General features: G+C 44.8%; 2 protein-coding genes across 7 annotated transcripts in view; one reads left to right on the forward strand and one right to left on the reverse strand.

Annotated features, from left to right (window-relative positions):
• GRIN3A (glutamate ionotropic receptor NMDA type subunit 3A) overlaps positions 1-7620 on the forward strand; it is a 178285-nt gene extending 170665 nt beyond the window's left edge. For 2 of the 5 annotated variants that reach the window (XM_066256614.1, XM_066256616.1), the window contains 2 exons: positions 3416-3744; positions 5431-7620. In XM_066256614.1, the coding sequence (XP_066112711.1) occupies positions 3416-3744; positions 5431-5450 (349 nt within the window). In that variant the 3' untranslated portion in view covers positions 5451-7620. Of the gene's footprint in view, positions 1-3415; positions 4380-5430 lie in introns of those variants that run through there. The other 3 variants (XR_010729049.1, XR_010729050.1, XM_066256615.1) reach the window with 3 other exon arrangements.
• Positions 7621-8656: 1036 nt separating this feature from the next.
• The window catches only part of RNF20 (ring finger protein 20), a 32066-nt gene continuing 25340 nt past the window's right edge, over positions 8657-15382 (reverse strand). For both annotated transcript variants that reach the window (XM_066256617.1, XM_066256619.1), the window contains exons 19-20: positions 11781-11882; positions 8657-11528 (exon numbers count right to left, since the gene is read on the reverse strand). In XM_066256617.1, coding sequence (XP_066112714.1) covers positions 11352-11528; positions 11781-11882 — 279 coding nt within the window. In that variant the 3' untranslated portion in view covers positions 8657-11351. The remainder of the gene's footprint in view (positions 11529-11780; positions 11883-15382) is intronic.

Genomic DNA, 15382 nt, shown 5'->3' on the forward strand with positions numbered 1-15382 from the left:
ATTTTGAGAAGGGGCAAAGGCAGAACGTGTCCTCATGGCTTATGTTGGGCCCACATTTCCTGTGCCGCCTCCCTACAACCCAACACCCACCTGCAACCTTTCAAATACCGTGAGTGTCTAAGGTCCCACAGCTCTCCTGTCTCTTCTGAAAGGTCTAATGGAGCACTGAACCTCTGTGTTTCACAATTGCTCTGTGGCCACTTGCTTGGCTCATTTTTAGAGTTAAATACAGTTCGCTCACTGGTCACATTACACTCTAAGGCTGAGAAAGGCTAAATACAAAACACACCCTAAAGGCTGCAGAGGGCAGCAATGGAACACGTGCATTCCTTCCAATTAGGTACCACATCTGACACTCAGCATCTGTCATCTGGCATGCAAAGGTGATCCAGAGCCACCTGTTCATTCATCAGAGCACATGTGATGCCAGTAACTTGAGTTTGTCATGGAATCCAGTTTTCATTTATTCTTTTTTTTTTTTTTTTCTGAAGTTGGAAACGGGGAGGCAGTCAGACAGACTCCCACACGTGCCCAACCGGATCCACCCGGCATGCCCACCAGGGGGCGATGCTCTGCCCATCTGGGGCATTGCTCCATTGCAACCAGAGCCATTCTAGCTCCTGAGACAGAGGCCATAGAGCCATCCCCAGCACCTGGGCCAACTTTGCTCCAATGGAGCCTTGGCTGCTGGAGGGGAAGAGAGAGACAGAGAGAAAGGAGAGGGGGAGGGGTGAAGAAGCAGATGGGCGCTTCTCCTGTGTGCCCTGGCCAGGAATCGAACCTGGGACTCCTGCACACCAGGCCGACACTCTACCACTGAGCCAACCTGCCAGGACCTGCTTATTCTTCTATATTACATTCCTGGATACACGTACAAAGTTCTAGAAGAAACCACATTGGCTATATCTACTTGCCTGATTTCTGTGGTTGCCTAGACAGTCCCAGAAAACGTGTGGATAGATGTCCTACCTCCAGATTTTCCCCACTATGAATTGTTCTGTGGTACTAGAGTTACTTCTGTTGGCTTGGAAACTCTCCCTCTTTTTTGCTGGAAGAATATCTATGCAAATGCCCAAGTCAGCTACAATTAGTCATCCCTCCTGTGTGTTCCATATTTGTTGAATGAATAAAGCAATAGATAAATGAATGAATGACTAACAAGGGCTTGAGGGAAGGCCAGGAGAAATTTTGGGCCATGATATGAAAATTGATGTTGCTCCTTTTTTATTTAAAGCAGGGAAAAAAGATATTGCAAGACTATTTCTATATAGTCCTTCATTTATTTAGCATATGATTTCATGTAAGTTTTGGTCTTTCCTTCACCCGACTGCGTTTCCAATATATCCCCTTTTTCCCTTTTCTCTCACCCCAAGATACACAAAAATTATAAATTATTTAACACTTTCCACAAAAAAAGATTGTTTTGAAATTACTCAAACTCTATAGGAAACAAGTTGGAGAAAAATTTAAGGGGAAGTGTAAGGCTACAATGAACATTATAACCACATCTCTGATCCAAGTATAAAGCCAATAGAACAATAGGTGGGTTCATTATAGACATTTTATCCAGCCCAGGACACATGAAACTGAATTCTGGGACCCCTTGCTCATTTATATGAGACGTAAACCATGAGAAATGTTTTTTTAAAAAAAAAACTGCAAGGTGGTTTGGAATGTGTTTGTGTGTTTTAATAGCTTGGGGCATGTATCAATTTTTGCTGTGTGAGAAATTATCTCAATACTTAATGTTTTAAACAGCAGCAAGTTGCTTATAATGCTATAGATCAGCTGTGCAGTTTACTGATCTGGGCCACACTTGGCTGTTCGTGGTGGCATTTGCTTATATGTCTGCAGCTGGCTTCTGGGGAGGAGGCAGGCAGCACAGGGCTGGCTGGTCTGTGATGGCCTCAGCTGGGTCACCTGGGAAGACAGGGGACTTCCCATGTTCTGTTCTCATCAGCAGACTGGTCTGGACTTGCTCACATTGCAGCAGCAGCAGCAGGGTTCTAAGAGTCAGTGGAAGTGTGTCAGGTTTCTTAAAAGTTGAGGCTTGGAACTGCCACCTGTCACCTCTATTGCCACTTTCTATTGCCCATTATAGCCATGAAACCAAACCAAAGTCAAAGGGGAAGGAAAGCAGACATTCCCCCTTGAGCCCCCCTTGATAAAGAGGAGCTGCAAAGACACATTACAGAGGGGCATGAATGAAAGGAAGAACAAAGGCATATGACCACTCTGGCCATCTACCCCAGGAGAAAATGAAATAAAGTGGTCCTTTTAAAGCCTTGTGGTTTTGTTCTCATTCATGCAACTGAATCAAGACTTTATTATCCTTCCCTTCCCCCTCCCCTTGCAAGTCCTCCTCCTTCTCTTTCCTGCAAGTAAGAGTCCAGGAGTAAAATCTTGCTTCAGTTATATGGATGGGGACCAAGGCTCAAGGACTTAATAGATTGTTGCTATTTTTTTGACCCTGTGGTCTTGCAAAGGAGGTCATAATCCTCCTCCTCTTTCAACTTAGGCTAGAAGAAACCAGCAGCTTCACTGCTTAGGGCTTTAATCTGTTCTTGTAGCAAGAGACTCTACTTATTGCATCCAACTGTCAAAGTATATTTTAGAAATCAGATCCTCCTCCTCCTGTGCCTGGCCAGCAATAACTCTCTGGCTGTCTACAGCCATCTCTCTGAGATGGTGGTGGGTGGTACGGCACAATCCTGATAGAGGATTGTGAATCTATTTCTATCTGACTTTCATTATCCTGGCAAGAACTTGAGCCTTTCTTGTTGTTGCTGTTGTTAAGCTTCCGAACGGAGCTGTCAGTCTCAACCCACGTGAAGTCATTCCTATAATAGGAAACTTTTTGCTGAAATCTGCAGCTTGTATGCACTTATTCTCCCCAGACTCAAGTAATAAACATCAGGGTGGTCCTATGGAATGAAAGATGAACCATATTATAGTGTCTATTATCAGGCTCATGCTTAGAATAAGCCAACAGCTGAATAAGCCGATTCTTACTTTTACTAAAGCATCATCTTTCCGGCCACAGGCTGTTTCAAAGCAGTGCTGATCTCTGAGCCTCACTGGCAGGAAGGGAATAAAAAGGCATCTAATGTTCTTCGTGGAAGAGTGTGCCATACCCTGTTCCATCAGCCCTCCAGAGGATGCACCCATTCCAGTGTCAGGGTAGCATAAGACTTGATAAGACCTTGAACTTCAGCTGAAAAGAATTGTATTGGCTCCTTTCATCCCCATGAGATGAGCTAGCAGCAGGCAGCCTGTCCATGGCTTTGCCCCTGCACCTCTGAAAGCATTCCCAGCCCCCTGTCATTCATTCACACAGGAACTGGCTAACAGGGGAACAGCACTGTGGGAACTGCAGGGTGGAAGGACAACCTACAGTTGCCTCTTTGTTTCCTAGGTCCAATGTGGGACCCCGTCAGCTCTGCGTGTGGAATACTTCCAATCAGAGCCATGACAACCGACGAAAATATGTCTTCAGCGAGGAAGGAGGACAGAACCAGCTGGGCATCAGGCCCCACCAGGACATCCCTCTCCCCCCGAGGAGAAGAGAGCTCCCTGCCTCGCTGACCACCAACGGGAAAGCAGACGCCCTGCACGGAGCGCGGAGCGCGGTGATGCAGGAGCTCTCGGAGCTGGAGAAGCAGATCCAGGTGATCCGGCAGGAGCTGCAGCTGGCCGTGAGCAGGAAGACGGAGCTGGAGGAGTACCAAAGGACAAACCGGACGTGTGAGTCCTAGGTGGCCACGCTGCTCTCCTCTCCCGGTTCCTGGCCTTCCTCTGAGCCCTCGAGACCCTTTGGAATGCTCTTTTGTAACAACTGACAAAGGTGGGGGAACCTGAGGTCTAGGTCTTCTTAGAGGTCAGGTCGGCGCTCCCCAGCCTAAAAAGCAGCAGCAGCTCTTCCCAAGCTCACTCCCTAGGTCTCCAGGGTACCCACCTTTCAGAGCAGGAATCTCACATTCGTCAGGGGTGGACTCCGTGTAAGGGATCTGTGAACAGCCAGACAACCCCAGCTCCTGTTAACCTTTCACCAGGTGCCGCAGTGCTATTTCCGGTTTTTAGCCCTTTCTGTGCACTAACAGCAAGAGATAAAAAGTTGTTACTCATACCTGTGTCTTACTGGGTTGTTGGTTTTATTCTCAGTGTAGAACAGGATTAGCCAGGGTTGTGGTTTTTGATACAACTCCCCAATCTAGATTTGTTCCTGCATTCTGAATGGAAAACAGGGTCAGAGCTATGGAAACTAAGGACAAGTTAGTGGGCGAGTGCTTAAGATAGTAACTGAACTTATTAGCATTCTAGCGGGCCAAGAATTGATGGGAGAGCCATGTTTCTGAGAAGGTCCTAGATCTCTGACACCATCCTGACTAATGTTGAGTAGGATTATGTTTACATGATGCTATGAAAGGGGACAGGATTGTGGTGAGTGTATATATATATATATACCGTGCTTTTAGAATAAAAAAGTACTCTGGACCAGAAAAACAATTTGGCTGAGAAATGAATAGGGCTGTACTTCTAATTAAGCATCTCCACTATAGTCTGTGCCTTTTGTAAAGGAGAAAAGGGAGAAAAACAAAGCTAGGATGTGGCCTTAGGATGAAGCTGGAATGTCCCTGCCTATTGAAACCATGGGTTTAGTGAAAGTGTCCTGCAGACTACACACCAGGCCTTTTTCAGATCAGCACTCCCCTGTCTCTTAGAGCTAAGAATCCCCAAAGCGAACCTCAAGCTGTGAACATCACAGGCTTCACCATTCAGAGAGGTGCCCTCTGCTTTTCATGTCTGTGCTGATAACCACCAAGTCGCCCTCCCAGCCTCACACCCACTTTCCTCTGAGGAGCTATGAACAGGTTTGTTCCCTCCTATTCTCTCCCAGGAATCGAATACTCTTAAAAGACTGAGATCAGGAAAAAAAAAAAAAAAGAAAGAAAAAAAAAGATCGAGATCAGCAACCTGGCTTCCGGTCTGCCTAGGCACCCCCTCCCGCTGTACAACTGCGTGGTCACGTGGGAAGGTAAAGGGATATGGGAACTAGAGAAGTTCCGTTCCCAGTGTCAGTGTAGATAGGAATCGTCTAGGAACCGGTTAGAATGCTGATTGGCAGGACCTTCCCCAGAGGATGGGTGCAGACCAGGGAGAGCCTGGAGGCCAGCTTGCTCAAAACCTCCTACTAACCAACACCCTACGTGACTGACCCATGTGGTCCCAAAATTACTCTTCAAGAAACGCCACTGTTCTATGAGTGTGGCAGTCCCAGGCAACGGGAGAAGTGAGAAGAGCTTTTTTGAGAGTTTTTTAAAAACATTCCGCACATGCCCGCTGAGTCACCTTCCGTAGAGCCCCTCCCATCCCCGGGCACCATTCGGGGCAGACTTCCTTGGTTTTCAGGTATTTGCTTTATCTTCTCAGTATTCTTTGCTGCACCCTGATCCGTTCGAAGACCTGCGATGGCCCTGCTGCCTGGCAACAGCTGCCCATCACTAAACAGGCACGGCCTGCGTTTGAATAGACTCCCCGCCTTTCCACCAAGAGCGACCCAGTCTCCCAGGGAGGTAACACCCTAAGCTGTAATCAGATAACACTTCAGCAGTTCGTTAATTGTCTGAGAAAACCCAGGGATGGATGTAGGCCCAGAGATACGGTCGAGGGAGGTGGGAGGGCTCTCATTTGATTTCATCGTCCTCACAGATGGAACAGTTCAGCAGTGAGGGAACAAGTGAGCCCTGGAAACAGAAAGGACAATTCTGCTTCCAAATGCCCCATCCTCCTCCCGTGTTCTCACCCCAGGCCCAGAAGTAGGTTTACAATTGCCCTGGAAAGATCCTGCCCCTGAGCCACCCCCACCCACCTGCAACAGCGAAGGACACCGGGAGACCCTGCCACCACGCCCTGCCCGGCCAGGAAGGTGTACCTCAACTCACGGAACAGCCATGCTCCTAATGTTGTATATGGACCTTTTTATAACTCATCTCCTGACTGTACTTGAGAAGCTGGCCACTTAAAGGAACCCAGAGGTGAATTCTTTTGTAAAGAATCCTTTTGTAATGCAATTAATTATCCCTTAATGTATCTGTTTTGTAAGTTTGGATTTTTGTATATCGGGTTTACCTTAAGCTTCTCTACTGAGGCATTCTGAGCAGTGGTGGGAACGTGCCAGACCGCCCTGCCTCTCCGCCAAGGAGTGACGGGTGCACAGAATCTTCTGTGTAACTGCTTGGCCAGAACTCGGGCCAGGATGCTAAAAGCTGCAGGGGCTGAAGGCAGACTTCCTGCCATCGGCACTGCTTGAAATGCCGTCAGGTTCCGGGGAAAGAGAAACAGCGTAATTGCTTGTGGTGAAATGAAACAGTCTTCATGTTAAGTAGCAACGGTTATTTTTATCCATAGTGATTGAACAGTGTTTTGCAATTTGTGAAACAGTGTGTTGTGTTTTGTAAAAAGCTATCGTGAAACGGTGGGTCTTTTGAAAACCTTTCTTTCTATTATGCTCCACCTCTGTTCTCTCAACATCCCTCAGGCTCAAAAAAACACTAAGACTGGAAGTCCTCAGGTGGAGGTGGTATTCTGGTAAAGAGAAAGATGGGAAGGATGCTGCCACCTTGCCTCCTCTTGAGGGCTCTTACTTCGTGCGCTCAAGGAAGGCTGTTCTTTTCCAAGCCCTGGTGCTGGGAAACTTGGAACGTGGTGTGATTATGTCATACACCCCGAACCCTGTTTTCCCAGGTAGAATTCCTGGGCGCAGGGAAGCACATCATGAAATATGACTGAGTTAGAACAGATTGGTTCATGTAAATAACAATCAGAGCCCAGAGTATGGATGCCTCAAAGAAGAGAACAAGGGATACCTTCAACAATTAAAGACAAGTTGGAAGAATGACTGGGACAAACAAGTTAGGCAGCCACAGGGATCCAATCAGTCGAGGTCTTTAATGTGCCTGGAGGTGACTCTCCATTACTCGTAGATCTTGCTGTTGCACAAACCCTATACAGGACTGCTGCTTCCGTGGCAACCAGAGAGGTGGTGAGTAAGGGCAGCAGCTGCTGAGGGAACAGAGCTTTGTCACCAGGGCAATGGGCTTCCCAGTGTTGATACTGGGTCTGTGAGAGCCTTGCTTCTTGGGTGTGGATAAAGAAGGAAGGGGAAACTACTGTAGAGCCTCTCCTCCTTCCAACTCAGATTTTTCATAAGCAAACCAGGAACACCAGTGTTCAGAAGACACCGCTTTCTAGTCATCAAAACCCCTTCCCCATCTCCACTGCTCAGCTGTTCCTTTCTTCACCCACCGACACCATCCATCTAATAAGCCAGGATTCCCTCACTCTTTTTTGTTAGCTTAGTTCCTAATCGTTTTATGAAAATAATGTGCTTAAAAGTATTTTCTTAAGGTTTGTAATGAGTGTTTGCACTGTGTCTCCACTTCAATGTGTTTGCAATCACTCCGCTCCAGGAAGGACCGAAACGCTGTCTTGTGAGCATGAAGTGAACAGGCTGTTTTGCCCAGCCACTTTTCTTGTACAACCACGTGGATGGACTCAATGTCCGCAGGTCTTTTCCATCTTCAGTTTCTATGACTGTTCAGAATAAACGTTCAGATAGAAACTTCACTTTCAGGTGGACTGCTGGCATTGTCTTTGGGGGTTCAAATGTTGATATGGTCCCGAGTGCCTCACTAACAGGGGACCCACTGATAGCATGACCTAAGCTTATTTCCTTGGTATAATCTACAGTGGCCCAAAAGCTGCTGAGAAGCTCCGTGCCCTAGCACCATGAAGTAGAACGGAGACGGCTTCGCCTGAGAGACACTCATGAAGAGCCACGACATCAACAGATGTCTGACAACCGCTGCCCTGAGCGCCCTCATTTAGTACTTCAACAAACGTGCTCAGTAGCGTGTAGTGATGGGGCAAGTGCTGGAGACATGGCGGTGACGTGGTCTGTAACCTCAGAGGCCCTCTCACAGTGTCCTTTTCACAACCTATAAACGCACAACGCTGTGAGAGCTTACATTTATTGATCGCTTTATTTTACAAATTGATCTCATTAAAACCTCAGGACACATGTGCTCTAGACCTCATCTAGAGTAGATAAACTAGACCTCGAGCGTACCGATGAAAACACTAAGGGCCAGAGAATTACGTGAGGCACCCAAAGTCACACAGCTGTAACAGTAGTAGCAGTCTTCTTAGGCAGTGCAGTTTCCGGAACCCCCCCACTGCATTGTCAGGATTCTGGTCATCGCTTAAACCTCTTCTTCCTCTAACCCCCCCATCGTCTTTCAGTCATATCGCTTCCGGCCCACGCCTCACCCTGGCCCCTGCTCCGCAGAGGGAAGCTGATACGCTAACTGCACCTGCACTTGTCCACTGAACCCAATGCTATCCCCCAAGTGTCACAGAAATGGTTTCAGGTATCTTTTTTTTGCTTTCTAGCCCAAGAACTGGTATGAACAGTTACAAAGACAGCTGCAAATCACTCAGCCATCCTGCAGTCTCGAGTATCTTGCCGTCTCTGACCACTCGGGCAGTTTTGGCAGCTGGCAAACTTGCCATTGGGAATCTGCTAGCTCAGTGGTCGGCAAACTCATTAGTCAACAGAGCCGAATATCAACAGTGCAACGATTGAAATTTCTTTTAAGAGACAAATATTTCTTTTGAGAGCCGAACTTAAACTATATAGGTGGGTACATTCCTTATTGAGGTAGCGCCCGCACGTGGTATTTTGTGGAAGAGTCACACTCAAGGGGCCAAAGAGCCGCATGTGCCTCGCGAGCCGCAGTTTGCCGACCAGGGTAATGGGATGCAGTCTTCACATACATTATTTTGAAACACACCCAAGTCAAATCTCATAAAAATATAAATGGTAATATGACCTACTAATTCAATTAGCAACTTCCCCAAGGATGTTTTGTGTCAGTCATTCATTCATTTTGGGGTTGACTTTGAGCCAGGCGCTAGGGCTATCTCCTGGGGAAAGATAAAGAAGCAGATTCCAATCCCATGGAATCCAGTCCAATGGGGACACAAACCAGCAAAACAGGGTGGCGTGTGCTCTGATAAAATGCATGTCGGATACTCTGAGAAGAAAACACTTCCGTGTGTGCGTGTGCGCATATGAATGCCAGAGGGTAACAGGCATCCCAGGTAAGAGAAACATATACAAAGTTCCTGAGTTGGGAAACTATGGCAACCAGGCCGCTTAGGGACATCAGATATGTAGTTCAATGTGACAGAAACATAAATCACAAGGTAGGTGGTAAGTGACAAGGACTAGAAAGAGAAAAGCAAGACCACTGTGCTAACCCGGATTTTATCCCAAAGACTGTAGGAACCAGGAAAGGATTTTAATCTGAAGAGGGACTTTTTCAAAAGATAATCCTCACCACTGCAGGGAGCTGCCCATGGTTCACATGCATTCAGCTTGCTTGCAGGGCAGTGAACCACTGAGGTTAGCTTTCTGCTGCTTTGGAATGACCCAGCCATGACATGTGAACTTGGAGACAGCCATAGACAAACACACGTGGCCTAGACTCCTAAGAGGATGTCAGTCTGTCTCATTTTTTCCTAGAAATGAAGAAAAACTGACCTCCTCAATGTCTTCATTCACAATAAAAGATAATATTAAGCACAGTGCCTAGCACCTACCTGTGTTACTATCCAAACGCAAAGCACCTGCTGCCCAAGTAGTCTATTTGCCCCCAAACTAACAAAGTTATTCTCAAGACTGCCCTATAAGCACAGAGCAGCAACGGAGTGTCCTGCTGCTGACTGCAAATGCACTGCTCCCAGCAGCAGGCCTGAGCCCACTGGGGCCTGTGTATGTGTGCACGGGGTAAGGGGCGCGAGGGACCCAGGACCTCTTTGCTGACACTGTAAGATCTCCCAGTGAAACATGTTTCTTAACACATACCACGTGACTGTGAAAATCATCACAAGTCCCGCTGATTGTAAGTGGTAACCACAAATGGACATGGAATTTGCCCTTATCCATCTCCTAAATCAGGTGGTGATCCAGAGGGGGCCCATTTTACGCAACCCCGTGCAAGAGATATAGAAGACTTCTGGTTGGCAGGTCACAATAAAACTTAAAATTCAATAACTTGCAATTAAAGTGCCAGACACCTTTCTCCTCCTTGGAAAACAAATCACAATCTCTCAGCCCCACACTGAACTATAGAAGAGAACAGCCACATAATCCACCATCTTTAGGCATATCTCTGCCCAGAACAGATTCAATAAAACAACAGGGAGAATAGTGTTCCCATTAATCAAAGAAATAAATAACTTAATCACAGTTAGCCTCTTAATCTAAGTTGATTATTTCTGTTCAAGAGAATTCAGTTCTAGAACAGCAGGTATAAATCAACTAATAATGACAAATACAAAAGTTTCAAAGAAAACCACAAACATGAAAGCAATCTGAATCCTGCTTTAATTGAAACCTATGGAATATAAAGTCCCACAGAAAGATTACAGAGAATCTTCTGGCAAACAGGGATCACAACAACCTCTGTGGAGAAGCCAGTGGGAGAAATTCATGGCTCTCCAAGGCCTCCCTGTATCGGCTTTCCAGAGTACCCAGGTCCCTGTGCCGTCTCAGTCCTGTTCCCCATCCTCTCAAATCTTGATTTCATTTTAAGATGAAAGGAGCTACACTATTTGAAATGAACAGGCCTCGAGAAATTTAAAGACTTTAATGAGTAGAACATTGAAAACTTAAATATCTTCATCAAGAAAGCCAGCTGAACTCACCAAGTTACTTCACTAGTGAATAAAAAAATGACCGAGCCATCCTGGACATAATTTCATTAAGGCTTCAGACCATCCAGGAAAGAGTAGCACAATTGTAACATTTTGTAATTCATGTTCACCAAGTTTACTACCCAAATCAGGAAATGTTTGTGCCCACAGACAGCTTAATTCTGAAAGATCACACACACTCCCTCCCCAAATAGCCCGTGTCTCCTCTGGGCTCCTCTAGTCCCTTCTCCCTGCCAGAAGTATCAGCGCCGCTTCTTCAGGAGGAATGGACGATCCAAGATTACACAATGAGCCTGCAGAAGAAAATGTTGACAAGTCTAAAAGCAGGAAATAAACAAGGCTGGCAGGAAGACACACAAGAGTTGTTTCTAATTCATTTTATAACCCAAGACTTGCATTTCCCAGTCCTTTCCCCTGAAGTCATCTGGCTATTAGGGAGAACCCAGAGGCAAAGTCTGTGAAGGCCAGGGAGTTGACCAAGTACCCTGCAGGTGACAGTCAGGAGAGAAGAGGTAGAGGTTGGATGGCCAGGGAGTGCCTGTCTAGCCAGTCCCCTCTCCTTCTAGCTTGGATCAACCGATATAGATGCGATGGAAATCATTGGCACCAAAAGCAGCGTTGCACTTGGGACATTTGCGCTGGCGGGTGTCATAGCGTGTCTTAACACACTCAAAGCAGAAAACATGAAAACACTTGGTCAGCACAGCGTCCTTTTTACGCATGTTGCAACACGGACAGGTCAGGCGTGCCTAAAAAAGAAAGAAATCAGAGTCTGAGCAACCCTGAAGGTTTAGGCTCCAAATGGCTCTCACACATAACAAACAAGAAAATCCACTAAGAGCTAAAACAAAAGTACTATCTCCCACCCTCACCCCCCACCCACCAAATAAAGCAGTCTCTGTTCCCTTCATGTAGAGAAGTTCAATATTTACTCCCCACTTCAGGACTCGATTGACCAAAAACAAAACCCGCAAAGCGATCACTGTAGCAGTTTTTCTCACCTTGTAATCCTTAATCTCCTCCATCAGAATCTCATCGCATTTGGGGACATTGTCCGGTTTCTTTGTGGTCTCCAGCTTCCTTCGAAGTCTCGAGATGTCCTCCTGCAGCAGCAGAGCACACCCATTACATACAGTCCCCCGGACGCGCCGTCTGGGGGAAGAGTAACTGCTCTGACTTCAGCACTGTGCTGTGGGAAGGAAGTCCTTTCACGTCCAATCATCTTAGGAATGTAAAGATTAGCAAAAGGCAAGATATTTTCTTTTGTTTAAGAACAGGCAACTGTGATCAATCATATTGCCAAACTACAGTTGCATCTAACTACTGTCAATTCAAGATTGTGAAAATACAATCATAAGAATTTGGAGGAACTGAATTAAAAAAAGAAAAACTTGATGGGACTCTTTATTTTAAGGCAATTAATTTTTTAACTAATTTGAGAGAGAGAGGAAAATTGATCTGTTCCTGTATGTGCCCCGAACACAGATCCTCTGCGCTTTGGAAGGAAGCTCTTCCAACCGGCCATCCAGCCAGGGCAAGGCTATTAATTAGTTTTATGCTGAAGGTAGACCGGATTAAAATAATTAACAGATTTATGCACAAGGACAGAAAAGCACCATGAGAAACAGTTGACAAAATAGGAAAATTGTAGGAGAACTTTAAAGTATTCCATGCCCACCAGGTGCCAGGCACTGAGACAGGCTCTGGGGATACAGCAGTAAAGAAAACAGACTCAGTCTCGTCATTTGAGAAACTTCAGTCAAATAGCAAATAACATACTTAAACCAGGGGTAGTCAACCTTTTTATACCTACCGCCCACTTCTGTATCTCTGTTAGTAAAATTTTCTAACCACCCACTGGTTCCACAGTAATGGTGATTTATAAAGTAGGGAAGTAACTTTACTTTATAAAATTTATAAAGCAGAGTTACAGTAAGTTAAAGTATATTAAAAAATATAATAATAATTACTAAGTACTTTATGTCAGATTTTCGCTAAGTTTGGCAGAATAAATCTTTATAAAACAACTTACTATAGTTAAATCTATCTTTTTATTTATACTTTGATTGCTCTGCTACCGCCCACCATGAAAGCTGGAACACCCACTAGTGGGCAGTAGGGACCAGAGTGACTATCACTACTTTAGACCAACAACTTTGGCCTTAGATGGGTCATTTCAGAACTCAGAAAACACCTAATAAGCAAAATGTAAAGAAAGAAATAACTGGGTACTGGAGAGAAGATGGCAGCAGAGTAGGCGGATGCACAGACACCCAGCTCTCAACACCAAACTGGAATACAAATCAATTTAGAAAAAATCAGCATGAAAAACCAACACTGAACTGCAAGAACAGCTCTCAAAAACCAAGGAGCAAAGAGGAAGCCACAATAATCCTGGTAAGGAGTGCCTGAATCTCCTCTGCTTACAGGAAGGGAAGGAGGGGGATGAGGCTGAGAGCCCAGAGAGGATTTCACAGAGGAAAAAGAGCAGAAACTACTGCTCACAGCCACTTACCTGGCGACCAGGGAGCAAGGTGGGTTGAAAAGACCAGCTTATCTCCCAAGTGGAAAAGACAGGGAGAGGGACAGACTGTGAGGGGCTAAGGTATGCAAGAAACAAAATAAAAAAGCTGACTCATTCGTGCTGGAGGCGGCCATAGCTGGGGGAGGGACTGAACCTTTCACAAAACAGAGCTGAAGTGCTTCCGGATCAGAGATCTCCGGACATCTATCCAGCTCCAATCAGCACAACAAGACACAGCTGAAAACAAGAAGTGGGGAGGAGGGGCAGTAACTCAGGTCTTCATGGAGATCTGAGATACACCTCCCCCTACTGAAGCTGAGAGAAAAAACCCTGCCCCCAGTGAGATTAGTTGGAGGAAGAGACCTTCAGCGTCTCAGGTTACACCCACAGCATTCCTGGATACAGTTTCAAGGAAGCCCCCTGCTGAGATCAGTTAACAAGACTATCACCTGTTAAGAAAACAAACAAATCAAGACTTCAAAGCTGCCCAAATCCGAAAGTGGATTACAAATAATAGCTGATACCAACCCACGAAGACCTAAAAATAACACAACTGAAAACTGGAGGCAGACAACACCAAGCCTAGACTCAATCAACTCTACAAATAAAAAAAAAAAGAAGAAGAAGATGAGAAAACAAAGGAGTGCAATCCAAATGAAACCACAAGAGACACTTTCGAGAGATGAACTGAGTTATATGGAAATAATCAAACTTCCAGATGCAGAGTTCAAAATAATGATTGTAAGGATGCTTAGGGATCTTAGAACAACAATGGAGGGGGAGTTTGAAAACCTAAATAAAGAAATAGCAAGTATAAAAAAGAATCAGTTGGAGACGACAAATACAATATCAGAAATAAAGACCACAATGGAAGGAATTAAAAACAGGATAGATAGAGCAGAGGATCGAATCAGCGAGTTAGAAGACAACTGGAATGAAGGCATGAAAGCAGAGAAGAAAAGAGAAAAAAGACTCAAAAAGTCAGAGGAAACTCTTAGAGAGCTCTGTGACAACATGAAGAGAAACAACATCCGCATCATAGGGGTTCCTGAAGAAGAAGAAAAAGAACAAGGGATAGAGACTTTGTTCAATCATATCATAGCTGAAAACTTCCCTAAATTAATGCAAGAGAAACTCTCACAAATCCAAGAAGCACAGAGGACTCCATTAAAGAAAAACCCAAAGAAACCTACACCAAGACACATCATAATTAAAATACCAAAACTAAGCGATAAAGAGAAAATATTAAAAGCTGCAAGAGAAAAAAAAGTTATCACCTACAAAGGAGCCCCCATAAGGATGACATCTGACTTCTCAACAGAAACACTTGAGGCCAGAAGGGAATGGCAAGAAATATTCAAAGTAATGCAGAACAAGAACCTACAACCAAGACTACTTTATCCAGCAAGGCTATCGTTTAAAATTGAAGGAGAAATAAAAAGCTTCCCAGACAAAAAACAACTCAAGGAATTCATTACAACCAAACCAATGCTGCAGGAAATATTAAGGGGCCTGGTGTAAACAGATAAAGTGGGAAAAGAATACAGAAAAAAAAAAAGAAAAAGGAATACACCTTTAAAGAAGAAAATGGCAATAAACAACTACATATCAATAATAACCTTAAATGTAAATGGATTAAATGATCCAATCAAAAGACATAGGGTAGCTGCATGGATAAGAAAACAGGACCCATACATATGTTGTCTACAAGAGACACACCTTAGAACAAAAGACACACACAGATTGAAGGTAAAAGGATGGAAAAAAATGTTTCATGCAAACGGAAATGAAAAAAAAGCTGGGGTAGCAATACTTATATCAGACAAATTGGACTTTAAAACAAAGGATATAGTAAGAGATAAAGAAGGCCACTACATAATGATAAAGGGAGTAATCCAACAGGAAGATATAACTATTATAAATATCTATGCACCTAATATAGGAGCACCCAAATATATAAAACAGACTTTGATGGATTTAAAGGGCGAGATCAACAGCAATACTATAATAGTAGGGGATTTCAATACCCCACTAACATCACTAGATAGATCCTCAAGAAAGAAAATTAACAAAGAAACA

This window comes from Saccopteryx bilineata, chromosome 2, assembly GCF_036850765.1.
Source record: "Saccopteryx bilineata isolate mSacBil1 chromosome 2, mSacBil1_pri_phased_curated, whole genome shotgun sequence".
Lineage (NCBI taxonomy): Eukaryota > Metazoa > Chordata > Mammalia > Chiroptera > Emballonuridae > Saccopteryx > Saccopteryx bilineata.